At 38.4% G+C, this 16695-nt stretch overlaps 1 protein-coding gene across 1 annotated transcript; it reads right to left on the minus strand.

Moving 5' to 3' along the window:
• Nucleotides 1-1553: 1553 nt before the first annotated feature.
• LOC102217753 (receptor expression-enhancing protein 5-like) lies at nt 1554-11270 on the minus strand. The gene is made up of 6 exons (XM_014468529.2): nt 11169-11270; nt 10950-11082; nt 6715-6808; nt 6015-6153; nt 4693-4861; nt 1554-2271 (listed from the first exon to the last, which is right to left on the minus strand). Exons 2-6 carry the CDS (start codon nt 11062-11064, stop codon nt 2234-2236), a joined length of 555 nt encoding a protein of 184 aa, XP_014324015.1. The 5' UTR covers nt 11065-11082; nt 11169-11270; the 3' UTR covers nt 1554-2233.
• Nucleotides 11271-16695: the final 5425 nt, after the last annotated feature.

The raw sequence follows: 16695 nt of genomic DNA on the forward strand, positions 1-16695 counted from the left end.
AGATCAGCACCATGGATAGCGACATTCATCTCCCCTGAAGGCTCAAGGACTTCATGAATGCAGCACATTATACATATTAATAAGGCGAGAAAACACGCAGTGGAAAGAATTAATGATGTGATGACGGATCCAAACACGATGTACCAGGAAGTGAGCTGTCGGCTGTGTAACGACACCCAAACGCATCCGGAACCCACATTATTTGCCCTGGCGTGTCCAGAATCTCCCTCCTGCCATCAGACAGATTTAAATGTTCCCCATCGTCTCTCTGGTGCTGAAGTAAGACCACGGACCTTTCCTCCCAGGCCCGGTTCTCTGGCGTGCCGGGTGGACGGAACAGCCTCCCTGTATGACTCACCAGCTCTGCATCTACTCCGCATTGAGTTTGTCTCCCTCTGTCGACGAGAAGGGGAACTCCCCGCGGTGGAAACTTTTTCTTCCATTTTCCACACTTAATTTAATCATTTTAGGTCTTCCGTGAAGCTCGATGACTTTTAGGTTTTGCTTCACAGCTTTTCAGACACCTTAAAGTCGATACGGAGAAGAAAGCTCTGAAATCAGAATTTATTTTTTTTTTGTGGACGTTTTCTAGTAACAGATATCTACTTCTGTGTATGGTTAGAGGGTCAACATGTGCATTAGGATTTATCAGTTGGAAATTTATGGACAAGGTTGACAAGTGAAAAAAAATACATTTTAAGTTAAACACTTCAGTCTGTAGGCAGGCTGCATTTGTAGGAAATGTTCATGATTCTCAGTCGTGTTTAGTCATATTTTAATATAAATAAAAAGTTTAGTAACATCACTGCAGCTATTCCTAGAGTAGTCTGGCTATCAATGTGGAACCTGCAAAAACAAGCGAATAGAAGGCTGGACTGACGGATGACCGACAACCTCATGTATGGATGGATAGACAAATGGATGGCCAGACTGACAGCTGGACACGGAAATGGATGAATGAGTGAATAAATAGATTTCTGGAAGTACAAAATGTTATTCAGTCAACGTCTCTGCAAAAAACTGGGAAATATTTCAAATTCCTTGTTTTCCAGAAAGTGTCATACAGATTACCAAGTAATCTGGGTATTTTTTTCCCTGCACCAAATCAATTACAAGACTGAAAGCACACACACCAAACACAAAGACATCCTCACAGAAACAACTTCCAGATGGGCGCCCCTCATTCCCTCTGGTGCCGACCGACCGTCCACCATCTCTCAACATATTACACCCAGCGCACAAACACAAACCGTCTTTCTTTTGAGGCCCCTCAGCCATGAACGCAGAGCAAAGCAGAAATGAATGCATGGGCAGTTAGGTGGACTGAATGATAGGATACTAGATTCCTCACAGCAACATGAGGGAAAAACACTGACGGGGGCAGAGGGAGTGGAATACCCAACACCCACTGCTGCTTCAAAAAGAAAAACGATTACAGCAAAGCAGCGGAGCATGAACTTTGTGAAATGGGATTTTATTAGGTCCAAATTACACACACTGTGGTACAGACAGAATGAGGCAGACCGAGTGCAAAAATAAAACCACACACAGAGTTTCAGCTCATCGGAGTTCCAGTTTTATTTCTTTAAATCATCGTGAGAAAATAAATTAAGACATTTTAAAAGCCAGAAGGTTTCCAGTTAATGTCAAAGCTTGGGAATGTTCCCAATACCTCAGACTGAGATCAGTCTGGCACATGAAGGAGAGAAAAGGAGACAGATGACATGATTATCAACGCAACAGAAGGCGGTCTATAAATATATTTTAGGGCAACGAGCCTTTAGACCAACAGGCAGAGAAAATCTTCAAAGGTTCCTGAGACGCTGTCGATTTACCTCTGGATTTATTTCCTAATCAAACCTCAATATGAATGTAGAGCTAGATCTATTTTAATTCAAAGCTTGAAAGTAGTGTAATTTATTAGTCTTCTGCCCAAAAAATGATTATAATCACAGCTACGCACAAGTAAACAAATGATTCTTCAATAAACGCTTCTCCCAGTCGTCTTCATAACGGATCACAAACAAAAGTCACAGCTTCATTGACTGTCTTCAACGTACCGATAGATGTTGATGCGCAGTATTTTATTTGTTTTCACAGGAGGAAAGGCACAGACTCCACAAAGAGCAGGGCAGTTAGTCATCCATCTTCATAAGAGGACCACAGAAAAAGGTGACGTTCACACACACACACGCCCTCACTCACATGCACACTAGGTTATCCTCTGTGCTTCTCAGTCATCCTTGTCATGGCTGAGAGCTTGGTGGACAGCTAGAGCAAAAAGAAAAATCGCAAGAGATTACAGTCCGCTGTGTCACGTTGCAGCTTAATGTAGACATACATGTAAATAAGTTAACATTAAAATTATTTTATTCAATGAAAAAAAAAAGTCATTGATTTTTTTTCCAAGTTTATTTTTCTTCATTTTCATTATTATGGATTACATCTTGTATATAAAAAACAAAGAAATTCAGTTTCAGAAAATCAGAACTTTACATAAGACCAATATAAAAAAAATATATATATAAAATCTAAACTGTCAGCCTACTAGAAAGTAGGTCAAGGTACTGCACTACAGGGGCACCACCAGGAATCTTGGACCCTGTGACAAATAATTAAATGCCCCCCCACACCCACAGGTACAATTTTTTGAGTCTGACCCATCAAAAGCATCACAATTTTAAATCCTTGCTTTCTTTGGTTCGATACCAACACTAACAGTATTTACTGCTAGTGAATTTTACATGTAGTCTGCATACTGTGTGCAAATAGGTTGCTTAAATGTTTTTTTATTACATTTAGATTACTGAAAGGTCTGAAGGGTTACATACTGCAGTTTTAATTTCACTTAACCGCGGCAGCCAATATCTGTAATTTAAGCGCAAGCTAAGGTAGGACTGGCTCCAGTTCGGACAGGAGGCTGTTTATTATGATCATATTTTAAAGATTGTTTGAATTTCTGTCAGTAATAAATATGTTGTTTTTGTTGTACAATCATAAAGAGCAAAGAGACAAAGAAATCCCTATAGACTCCCTGGAATGATGCTAACTAGCTTGTCATTGATCAGTGTTGCTCATCTACTTCACAGGGACAGGGGTTGAGGGTTTATGCTGGTATCTGGGTTATACCAGCATAACCCAGATATGCTGGTATAACCCTGCTGACTGACTCATCTGTTGCTAAGTGTGGTAAAAGGTACAGGGACAAGTGAAACCTATGAATGTTAACTTTCTCCTTCATTTATTAAATGCTAGTGAAATTGAGACAAACACTAGTCTGTAGCTAAGCTAACTATGATAATCTCAACCATTTGAAAAGCTGTACATTTTGAAAACCTGACTTTATAATTTTTCTTGGTCGTTCTGGTCTTCTACTGTCTGCTGCTGAACACCGTCAAGTGCGCTAAGCAGGAACGAACCATTTCATGCAGATCCAGGGGGGGTTCAGGGCAAATATGAATGTGTGCTTTTTGGTCTGGAGTGGTAACATTTAATGTTTACAACTAAAAGCAATTAAATAAAGCACAATAGGATTTATTTAACACTGACAGGAAACCCATTTTTTTCTATTTCTATATATAAATAAAACTACTTTGTGGGGGGGGCCCTTGGAATTGTCCTAACTTTTACCCCCTATACGCGCCCCTGCTGTGCATATATATTGCACAGCATATATATTGCACATTGTGTACATATATATATATATATGTACAATGTTAGGTCTGTTTCCTTTTGAAAGATCTACTGTATTAATGCAGAGCAGCATGGAGGTGATCTGCCTCTGCGGAGTTAAGGAAGCCCAACTCTGTAACAGCAACTTTTAGGTCGTCCACATTTCTGCCTCTGGTCCCTCCATTTTCCTCTCGATACGCCATAGATTCTCTTTGGGGTTCGGGTCAGGCAAGGCAAGTTTGCTGGCCAATCAAGCAGTGACACCATGGTCATTAAACCAGGTATGGGTCTTTATGGCTGATGGACCAGGTGCCAAGTTCTGCAGAAAAATGAAATCCGCATCATAAAAGTGGTCAGCAGGGCAAGGCATGAAGCTCTAAAACGTTCCCACAAGATGGCTGCGTTGCTGTTGGACTTGATAAAGACACAGTGGACCACCGCGGCTCCTCGGATCGTCACCGACTGTGGAAACTTCACAATGGACCTCAAGCAACTTCGATTTTGAGCCTCTCCATTGTTCCTCCAGAAACTGGTAGATTGGTTTCCAAATGAAATATAAAATTTTCTTTAACTTGAAAAGAGGACTTTGGACCACTGAGAAACAGTGGTCCAAACAGGTCCTTTTTTTCCTCCTTAGCCAAAGTTCAGACTTCATCAATCTCCCAAAAACTCTCAAACAGGCTTTTCTTCAACCTTAAATTGTGGCTATCGCTTCTGCTTTAAGCCGTTTTCCTTCCACTCAAGTTTCTATTAATATGCTTGGATATAGTACTCTGAACAGGAAGCTTCTTCTTGTGGTTTACTCTGCCATCAATGAATGTTTGCTGGAAAGGTGTCAAATGTCTTTTTATTGGTCTTAATATAATTTTCTGAGAAACTGAAACATGGGTTCTGTTTATAACAATATTAACAGACAAACCCACTGTGTGAATCTCTATATAACTATCAAAATAAATCACCTTGTTGGCATTATAATTTATTGAGATGAGATAATGTGTGTGAGAGCAATTAGTAACTCACCCTCCTTTGTCACGGTGTTCTTGAGGTCCTTGGCCTTGGAAGTTATATCACTGACGATGTTATCCATGACGCTCTGGTGTTTCAGGAAGTAAGGCCGGATCACCTGCGTGTACAACAGGTCAGAGCCGTTCCACTTCACCGGAGACATACACCAGATCAGGAACGTACACTGTGGAGACAGCAGAACAGATCTCAGATAAACCGTAGCCTTTCCTCTGTCTGCTTTTTTTCCCTCCCCCACAACAGATATAGTTCCTAAAAGTGCTTTTATACAAATTATCCACAAGAGGGCAGTATTTGCAAACTTGGTACTTTGTGTCTTTTCCACCAACATCAACAGCAGACTTTCAGACTTGTATATTCAGGAAGTTGGTGTACGTTTCTACTTAAGTTTTGAACTTTGTAGAAAGTCCTGAAGCTGTTCTCTCTGAGATGAACGAAGATAAGCATGAATTCTTCACTTCTTTTAAGGAATTGATCAATTAGAACACATTTAAAAATAAGACTAAGACCATTGAAATCAGAATATTTTAATTATACAAATATATTAAAAACAATAAACTAATAATGTTTGAAATTTGTGGTGTATTCAAAACTACCACAAAGTACCGCCGTCTTGTGTCATCAACCAGAAAAAGCAGAATGTGCTTCACTGAGAGATTCATACGACTAAACTGACAAGACTGTGACTATAGCCCAATGACAACCACATTAGCTAAATTACTTTTCAGCACCATGAATTAAAGGAGTATTTTCATCTAGTTGGCAACGGTTTTCCCATCGTTTTATCATATGATGTGAACACAGATCTGAGGGTAGAGTTGGACCTCCGAGCAGCACAACTCACTTCTCATTACCAGAAAATCCAACACACCTCCAAATGATGTTTTTGAAGTTACAGTTTCCATAGCGACATGGGATTAACAGTTTTAGAAATTCCAGAACAAGAAGTAATTACCTTTAATCTGTGAAAATTAAAAGGAGTTCTGCAAAATAATCCTTTCAATGAGCTCACGAGCTAAAAGTAAAGCCTTTTTCTGTACTGTAAAAACGGAATACAACCCTGAATTTCACACATAAAAAAAAATGCTGTTGGAGCATGTGTCCAACGGTTTGTTTACCTTTTTAAGGTATATTAAATTGCATTCTTCATCGTCTGTTCGGAATATAGCATCTCTCCGTTTACTGATTCCAGAAATTAGATGTTTTTCCCCAACAATAAGGGCTCAAAAATAGTTAATGCTTCACACTTTCTAACAGAACGGATGCTCACAAACCCATGTGTGCATTTTATATGAGAGACATGACATGCATCAACTTACTTTCCCAGCATAGTAAAAGGGGAACCAGGAGAGAAAGATGTCAGAGAAGGCCTCAACAATGCTGAAAAAGCCATAAACAACCCAGTAGGTGAGCCACTGGGTGTCGTCGTCCTTGTTGGTGCTCTCAATGGCCTTGATGCTGAGAAAACAGGAGGAAAATAGAGAGATGCTTCTAACCCAGTGTGTGGTACTTTTTATACAAACTTATTAGATTTATATGGTGAAAAGCTTAGTGAAGTGTTGCAAATGAAAAGAAGAATGTTTTTAAAGTGACTTTCAGCTGTAAACCCAGCTGGTCTATTGTCAGGAAGTGCTACAGTTATGTTGTGAGCTGAATTTATCCTTACATTTCCAGTCATTTTGATGCTTCTAACACTTGGGACTTTGAGTACTATCATGCGTCCCAGGTGTGGGAGTCTACTGCAGTGAAACTCAAACAGGCTGAATATACTATTGGCATACAAAACATGAATTCATGAAAATGGAATTAAAAGGTCAACAAGTCATGCATTTCTTACAGTTCTGTCAGATATAAACACTGTGCGCAGATGTAATGCGAGTTAAACATGAAAGGTCCGTTTTACAACCAAACATTAGGACAAGAAAAAAATTTGGACGGGCTTTATTTATAAAAAGAAGAATCTGTAAAAGCTTGTGGTGCGCTGCTCTGACACAAACGTGAAATTGACGACATACATACGAGAAATATGCTGGGTAGATGAATCCAATCAGGTTGCAGAGCAGCGAGGCTCCGTATCCAAACAGGAGGTAGAGCACGATAAAACCGAAAGCAACTGCGAAACGAGAAAGATGAGAGCATGGGGCGGGGTATGGGGGAGGAGGAGAGGATATTCAGTTATAATACAAACACTGTTAAAAGTATCATCACGAGACGGGAGACCAACAGGAACAGGTTTTAGGACCAAACTAAAACCAAAACACAAACAAAAACGTCTACGCTCATTTCAAAACTCACCAATATCCGACTCTGCATACAAAATGAAAGCAATCCGTGTTCAAAGAGAATTTCAAGGCAGTCGGCTTTTAAAAGTGATGTTTATATTTTTTTAATCAGCAATTCATATTCTAATCATTTTAGCAGAAAACGCTGTGTTCTTCTGGACTGCTTTATAGTTCCATGTTTCTACAATGAGGCATGTAAAATTCAACATCTTACGATAGGCTCGTACAACAGTGACATATTCAAACCTAAACCTTATGTCTAAATGTAAACGTCAAGCTAAAACTGTCATTAAAAGTACAATTATATATAAAAAAAACCTCCAAGATACTTCTCTATCATAACTGACTGGTTTCTCCAGTGGCGCCTCATCTTATGTTTGCGATTGTTATGATTTAAAACGATGTTTTTATTTTGATACTTCTAAATAAATCTAGAACTACAGTAAAACTGCCTGGCCTATTAAAAAATACAACCAAACATGTTCATAGCACCACACATCTCTCATAACGCTCAACTAGGAGTCACAGATCCTAGTAATAAATGGCTGTGATCCAATTGGCTGCTCTTTACATCTCATTTGTTTGTTGCAGTTCATAAACAAATGGCTACACAAATGTCGGGATGAACATCTCTCTGATACAGATGAAACCCAAAACAAAGGGTGGAAAGATAGAACTCCGGTCTGCAGGAACCAAGCAGATTTGTTGAGTGAAACAAAAGCAGCTGGAGTTTTTTTTTGTTGCTGTTGATGTTAATGAGAAAAGGCTGAAACATTTACACAGCCGTGTGGAATGAGTCAATTCAGTTGGATTTTATCTCAGTTTATTCATACGGTATCGATTCACAGCAAATGCCATCTCCATCCATCGTATAAACATTTTTCTCACAGGGACGTCAGGGGGTTGGTGTAATTTTTTCTCAGCATGTTTCTCTTTTGCCTTTTTGTACTTTTGTTTGGGCCGTACCTCACCGTTTCAGCAATGGAAAGTCTAACTACAACAAAAAGTAATTTGTGCCAGCTTTGAGACATTTCATCAAATTGGCAAAGGACTGAGTTTTACTCTGAGCCGTTTTTAGCAGATAGCAGGAAGGAATGCGTCTGCAGTCAAGCAAGGTAGCTCCATTTTATTGCTCTGACTTTTCTAACTTTGTCTGGAATGGAAAGTCCTGGACTTGGCGATAATGGCAGCCTTTGAGAAATTATCGAGTTAAGCAAGTCTGCATTCTCAGGGCACACGCGTATCTGAACAAAACAACCAAGTTATTAGTGGTACTTCGAGAAACACTCTTGCTCTAGAGGGGACTCACTAATGTTTAAAATGGTGCTGCATTTTTCTTTCAAAAGTTAGTGGGTGTGGCTTACGGTGTGCCAATTTGCTTACATTCAGGTGTGTCCAATAATCCGGAAATTATGGCATCAAGACATATTTTGAACAGTCTCGATTATGGATCTTAGAATTTGGAAAGTGGTCAAATATTTACAAAAACTTGTAGATCAGGTATTGGGCACACACATTGGTTCATCTTTCATAAACCCTAAGTTTAGATTAAGATCTTAAATGACAGACACATTTGCAGCTCAGCAAAACAACAACAATAAAGGCCCAACCCCAAAATGACGGTTTAAAACAAGCGATAAAAACATGAAGTTGGAAAACAAAGGGTACCAACTGTCAAACATTTGGCTGCAGACACAGCAGAGAAGAAGACTATCAGTACATTTATCTTCACACCTCTAATTACTAAAGTGACAGGCAAGAAGCAATGCTTCACTGCTTTCTAATATCCTTTTCTTCTGATTGGACATGATGAAGGGGAAAATACTATAGCAGGACAGAAGCTAGAAAGACATCAGTCCTTATCAGTGTCCATGTCATAAGTCCAAATTGTTCCCAGTGTATCAAGTGAAAGATCTCACAGTTCAATAGGGAAGCTAATGAGGTATTTCTGCTAGCAGGACAAAACACAGAGCCACTCAGCTGTATATTATCCTTTTCTAAACAAAGGTTAGTGACAAGCGGAGAGAACAATGATGACTGTTTTATAAGCCAGTTAGGTGAGAGGCGTGGAAGAAACGCATGCGAATTTATATCTTTATCAGTAACAAATTTCCATTACTAGAATGCTCTAATCACCAAGTTAAAAGGCCACGAAGGACTGAATATAATCTGAAGCAGATTAACATGTAAAGAATGTGAAATAATAAAAACCAAAAGGTCCATCAAGCCTGAGGGAGCGTAGCACTGTGGCTCTAGCTTAGCATGTTTGTCACAGGAGGCTTCCTAAAAGCTATTTTACTGATGTTCAGTCGCAATATAAATCTGCCACTTAGCAACTAAACTGAAAAAAATAAATAAATCCTTTTTTAAAAATTGTTTGCGTTACGATCACAAAACAATTGTTCTATAACGGTTTCCTGAACTTTCGCAACAATCATCCAACGTAATTTTAAATATGTAGGGAAAGCTTGTCCTAAGTGCAGCGTTTAAATATTAATGCAATGTTTATCATAATGGTTTTCTTTAGATAAGATCAACAGTTTATCATGTCTCAACAGTAATTGGTGATCTACAAGCTTTTACAGACATTTACTTAATGGAAAAGCATTTGCTGCCTGAGAGCAAACTGTGAAAATGAAGCGATACAAAATGCAGCTGGCAGCCTGATATCATCAGGCCTAATCCAAGTCCATTTCATCCATTTTAACTCCATCAACCCTTAAAAAGGATTTTCACAACTTAAAAGTGACCGATAAAATGACTGGCTCCTGTAGATCCAAACATTATGAAACATTGTAGTTCTGATGACACAGAAGTGCTTTAGATTAGGCACAATTAGATGTTCAGAAACTCTTTGTTTTTACTGTAAAGCTTGGTCTAGACATATTCAACACAAAAATGCAACAAATAGCTGGTTTTGAACAGCATATGGCTTGGTTCTTCGTTATTAGGTGACAAAAAGCAGCTCTGATAACCAACAAAAGTGATTCAGTTGCCGTGCGGTTTGACTCTCACTTCCTGCTTCTTTGTGGCTACACGCGCACGCATGCCATGTGGTGAGCGCACCAATACAGACATAAAGTTCTTAAGATGGCAAAAATACATTTATGTGCCCAGTCTGGCTTCCAAAAACAGATCATTGCCAACAGGCGAGGTAATTAGGAAACAAATTTCTGTACATTTGTAGCCTCTTAACTAATTTTACTATCCTAGAAGGGGTGTTGCTCCAGTTTGTACAATTACAAAACAAAATTTGCCAACATGCAAAATTTGTCTACCCCTGTAGGAAATAATGCAACACCTCACATGCCACCTCCACAAATCATATTAGCTGGAACTTCAAACCTGGCTATTTGAATGCATACCTGTGCACTTTTTTTTTTTGGTAAACTCCTACCTTGTGTGATAATATTTGAATAAAAATGGTGGCTCTGAATGTAGGTCACCCTGGTTGACACGTTTCCTGCAGCTGCAGACAAAGAACTCGACTATGGTGTCTGGTCGGCATAATATATTGACTTCTGCTGTGCATATTGACTCAATGGAGCTCTGTCAAAACACAACTCCCAGAAAGCTAATGGGTGGAGGAGCTTGTTGCTGAATGTCATCCCAGGATATCCCCTTCCATTTCTGCCCTGCAGTTAGTATTTTAGGACGGATAAAAATACCCCTGCGGCCAGCTGTTACTGCATTAGGGATGTTACCAACAGTTTAAAAGGTTCTAGAAGAATAATTATATAGTATGATTAAAAGATTGAACTTTGGAATAAAAGACTGAGAGGGGCAATAAAGCAAGTTAGTCACTAATGTCGGCCGCCTGTTGCAGCTATTGTGGCGAATTATCAGCTGATTTAGATAACAATGGACTTTACTGGGCAGTTCTGTGCAAAAAGCAAACTCGTCCATATCTTAGGTGTGTTGAAAGGCGTCGGTGAAGCTCAGACGTCAGTTTTCTTCAGTAGGAAAACGTACCCAAAGTGATATGTTCCCTCTTCAGTCCAGTTTTTTGCTCCAGCATCGCCAACTGGTCCGTGACAAAGTTTTTCTCGTGGAGCAGCGACACAAAGCGCTCCTTCAGCTGAAACATTTTTGCCTTTCCTCGAGCCTGCAAACAAAACGAATGTCACCGGGCCCGACGCGTGACACTTTCTAAAACAAGAAAAGAAAGTGGGTTTTATTTTTTTTACTGACCTTTGGTTGTTAACTTGCTCGGAAAGTGGCAGAAAAACGCCAACCGCCCCGACCGTTGGCTCCTCAGAGAGTTGCGAGGACGCAGAGAAGGCGGAGTTTGAAATCGGCCCGCGGACCAATCAGAACGCAGCTCAGAGTAACGTTCAGCCTATCAGTTGATGAGATCCAACGGGTTCTTTTTTTTTTTTTTGAGCCTGCGGGATGCAGTCGGCCACCGTACAGAGGCGATGAATTATTTAATTAAGCAAGCAGTCTAAGATAGATTACAGATAAACTCATTGTCTAAAACACGGGGTTAGGGTTAAGGTAAAAAACATGAATAAATTTAACAAAACTCAACATTTATTAATAAAGGTAGTTTCTGACATGCATACTATGGCTTATTGCCCAGGGCACCATTCTCTCAGGGGATGGCAAACATTTTAACGTTTATGTAAGAAGTTATGTTTTTTTTTCTGTCTCTAACCTTATCAGTGTATGTAAAGTAAATGCTGAACTGCTCTGAACTGTGGAGCTGAAAATTAGTTGTTTTTTTTTCTCGCAGGAAAATAGCATTTATTTATTTGTGTATTTGCATAATTGCTGGGAGTTTTTTTATTTACTTTGTCCTGTTGCTAGAGTTACATCTCCATCTTTTATTCCCTTCTTTCCAAGATGTTTGTGTTTTTAACCATTTTTTTTGTTAGCACAGGAGTTCATCTGGGATGTGAAAACTATTTCTTTTTATACAGTTGAACAGTTGGGTAAACAGTTGATGAGACATTTGAGCTTTCTACTGAATGGATTGCTTTAAAACTTTCAAAATGCCAAGAAAACTTGAAGTTTGTTTTATTTTATAACAATGCATTCCCTCTACCAGCCACAGGTTTTTCCAAAGAAGTGGCTGCTAGTAGTTTATTGTGAAATAAAGATGTTATCTGTATTCTGAGATGACGCACTTTTACTGTTTCCAGTACAGTGTCATGCACTACTGACTAAATAACATATTTAAAGCATTACCAGGATGTTTTCTTTCATAAGATTTGCAATTTGTTTATTTCGTTTAGCATCTTTGTATATTTGATAGTCATGAAGACACTTTATTTTTGGATTTGCTCCATTTTTTTTACAGACTAATCTTGTCTGTAAATGGATTTGACATTTTCAAAAATGGCTGACTAGAGGTTTTCTTCTTGTGTAATACAGATTTAGGTTATTTTCAGCTGGACCATTACCACTCTGCAGTGTGACAACACTGTTTAAAGATTCTTCTTTTTCTTTTAGACTGACAACTGAATTTCTAATGCGTTCAGCCGTGATTAAAAAACCAAACATTTCTCTGGAATAATGAATCTGTTATGGTTCACTGCATAAGCTGGAATTTGGAAACTTTAAGCCTTTTTTTTACCAGACCCTGACACACTCACTCATTAACAGTTGAACTATTTAACCTTATTGAATTACGTCTTTCAGTTTTATTGGCTCTTTGTCTCTAAACCAACCTTACTGGGTTTGTGGCTAGCTAGCACTTGGATCCGTAAAGCAAACAAGGATCAAAATGTACTTTTTGCTACACTTTGAAAAAGTTTTACAAAGACTTTGTGATTTGCCTGCATTAGAACATTCAGACTTTATAAGCGATAAATCAAACCAAATCACATAACTCTTTTTAAGAAAATACATTTGTGGGGTTGATATTGAGGGATAAGTTTTTCTGACATAATTTGGTGTTGACTGTGATCCGCCAGCAGGGGGCAGTGTATCACAATTTATGAAAATAAACTCACCTTTGGAAGTGCAGCCGTCCATTCTTTATACTCTATACTCTCTTGTGCAGTCGGCCTATCTGAGTCAGTGAATATGGGGTTGGAAGCAGAATACGCCCTGCACAGAGAGCCAGTTCAGGGTGTACTCTGGACTGGCCTGGTTTTTGGTAGAACTTCATGGAGCTCCAGCTGTTGCACAACTATTAAACCATGAATTCTGCTCTCTGGCATAAAAATTAAAGGAGGAAATCCTGCTTTACCTCAGCTCCACTTGGGTTTTGCAGCAGTAACCAGTGAACAAAGTGAACCACTAAGATCAATGCCAGGAGTGGGAAAAAATTCCTTAACTTATTGGCAGCTTTCAGGACATGTTTGATGGTAATTGCTGCTAAGAGCAGAACGACACGTTCTCTTTAGGTAGACTTACTGTTTTTTTTTTTGCTTTTTTTACATAGGTCTAAGTGAGTTTGAATTAGCTTTTTTGTTTTCCTTTATAAAAAACAAACACATAAACCATTTCTAAATAATTTAAAACCTGAATTTTGAATTTACTGGAGTTATCTTTGTCGGATATCATAATTTATTTGATGATTTGAAACATTTAAGTGTTTCAAAGAATAAAAACACAAGAAACATTTTAGGTAAATACAATTTTTTATATAAATATAAATTGTAGGGTTATTTACACGTTATGATGACAACACAACATTTTTAAGCCATTATTGTTCCAAGATAAAATTTTCTTGGGCAGAAAAATCACCGAATTAACTTAAATTTTTGATCAATCTCAAATCAAGGACTCCCTGGATACCCCTCATCATCTCTTTTAATTCTTGATACTCTGTTTCTTGGTTGCTGGCAAAAACCAGTTGTCCCATTCAAAGAAACCAGTAACATCTTTTTTTTTTTAGCTCTCATCATTTATGTCAAATATCAAATTTATCCTAAAGATAAATCACTTTTTCTTTTAAAAACAAATTTATAAAATATAGTTAACATGAAAACAGTAACTTTATTGCTTATATGACATTTAAAATGTTTTTTGAACAAAATAAAAATATTTATATTTTATTCATCATTTTTGGACACTTTGCTGGTTTTTCATACAAGATCAATGAGCTCAAATGTGCTAAATTTAAACAGTTTGACAAGACTTTCATAAAGAAATTCAGATTTTTGGACAGGATATTCTTCTTAGCTTACTCAATTTGCTTAAACCATAAATTAATATAAATAAAAACAGTGTTTAAGGTAGACTGCCACCAGAGAGCATCATAGCTAAGGTATTGGAAACGTATTCTGTTTTAAGGAAATTGCATAAAAAGCAGAATTAAGTGTTTTCAGATGAACTGGTTCGGTCCTCAGGGAGTTGAAATATTTTCTTAACTAACTATGGCTCTCTCGGTTTCACATGGACAGGTGCTGAGAAAAACAGTTTGCATGATTTTTATGCATCACTGCTTGACTGAGTTCTGCCTTCTGTCTTATCCTGCACAGAGTTATCTGATGTTGAAAGATTTTAAGATTTTAAAGATGCTACATGCTAGCTTTAAATTTAGTTAGTGCTTCAGAGACTGATCAGCAGAACTCTGAGAGCTTCATCATCAATTAAGATAATAGAGATAAAATAAACTCGGCAACAATGATATAGTGTTCACAGAGTTGCAAAGAGCTGTACAAAAGTGCAGAGTGTTGGTAAGGAAACCAGAGGTGAAAAATCTATTTTGACTTTAACATATTTCATTCTGGTTTGTGTTATTTAATAAAGCATAATATGTTACATAAAAATCTGCCATGAGTGTGCTGAGAGCAGAGAAATGATTTCCATAGAGTGGAGGCTTTGCATGGTCAGCTGATCCTCCAGTGAACTGAGAAGGTTTATAGTCCTGTGAGTTCAACACTGCAGGACTCAGATCTGTCAGTCAAGCCAGCAGAAGCAACAAGCACCATGACCCTCATCACCATCCTCATCTGGACGCTGACCTGCTGCTGTTTTACAGGTTCATTCACTCAGCAACATTTCTAACATGATGTGCTGCCTTTTCTCTCCTTTCTTTCTGCTGACAAATGAAGGATTTGTTTTTGTCTGCAGGATGCAGCGCTCAGATCACTGTGACTCAACCTGCAGTGGAGACATTTACACCAGGATCCACTGTCACTATCAGCTGTACTACAAATCAGGATGTTTACAATGACATTGTTTTGTCCTGGTATCAGCAGAAAGCAGGACATCCTCCAAAGCTCCTGATATATTTGGTGGATAATCTTGAGTCAGGAACTCCAGCTCGGTTTAGTGGCAGTGGAAGCGGCTCTGCCTTCACTTTGACCATCAGTGAAGTTCAGGCTGAAGATGCTGCAGTTTATTACTGTCAGAGTTACCATAGTGGCACCGTGTTCACACAGTGATTAGTAGCCGTACAAAAACCTCCCTCAGTCAGACTGCAGACACTCTGAGCTGTTAGAGCAGAAACTGAACAGACTCTGATACAGACCACTGAACACAGAGATGAAACCTCACCAAGGCCTGAAGCTCAGCAGTAAATCTTTATAATTAACTACAATTAATATTATTTCTTTTATATGAATAGTTTCTTACAATCAAAAAAATATCCATTATGAATGTATATGTTTCTGTGTCCATTTGTTTCAGAAAACACAACATAGTTCTTTTTTAGCTTTTTATTACCATCATAATTTTAATTTGGAAGATCAATCAAATTAAACTTATATAAATATTCCCTTAATGTTTGCAGAATCAAGTTTAAAAACTAAATGAGGTTGAATTTATCTGAACAGTTTAGTGGTTTCCTCTGAAGTTTCACTAGGAAAATGATTATTTTCTTGTAAATGTGATCTGGTAAAAGAAACAACGTCAGTTTTGATTCAAATGTTTCACGAAACACAAACAACCACTGACAACGTAAGGCAGGGTGTCCAAAGGGAGGTTCAGGGGCCTTTAGTGGACCACTGAATGTTTCCTAATTACCAAAAACATCTTCTGACATGTTGGGTACATCTTTTAATCTTTTAATAAACAAGGTTGTTGCATTTTTATTGATTTCTTAGTGAACTGAACCACATTTATCCAGAGACTTTTCCTCAGAAGCAAAATATGTCACACCTTCAATTAAATCATCAAACTTGAATAAAGCTGCAAACCTTTTCAAAGACACAGGAATCCAAAACTTTTCCTTTAGTTGAGAATGGACAGAATTTATTTTGTTTATGCAATGAGGCAAAACAAATTGTAAAACTTCACTTTTATTCTTTATAAGGCAAATGTGCTGAGATAATACATAAATAAATATTTAATTCTTGTATTTTGCATCTGACTCACCTTTCATCTCCTCACACACCAGGTGTCTGTTTGACTGTTTGCTGCTTTGAATGATTGCTGTGCTTCGCTGCTCCTGGATCAGTTTAAAGTGAAACTCAGAGAAGCTCCTCTGCAGTCTGACGGTCAAACTTTTCTCAGCTATGATGTTACTGAGTCCTCTGTTGATCACGCTGCTGCTGCAGCTGCAAGGTGAGGAACGACGAGCTTCTGTTTTCATTTGTTCTCAGATGAAAGACGGTCAAATGTTTTCTACTTTTTCCATCCTGCAGGATCAGATGGTAATCCCTCTGTGACTCAGTCTCCATCAGTGAAGTCAGCGGCGTTGGGGGAGACGGTCTCTCTGAGCTGCTCAGCCAGTAAAGGAGTTGATAATGATCTGAGTTGGTACCTGCAGAAACCTGGACAGCCTCCCAAACCGTTATTTTATCAAATCAGCAGCCGTCAA

This window comes from Xiphophorus maculatus, chromosome 19 (genome assembly GCF_002775205.1).
Source record: "Xiphophorus maculatus strain JP 163 A chromosome 19, X_maculatus-5.0-male, whole genome shotgun sequence".
In the NCBI taxonomy this organism is placed as follows: Eukaryota; Metazoa; Chordata; class Actinopteri; order Cyprinodontiformes; family Poeciliidae; genus Xiphophorus; species Xiphophorus maculatus.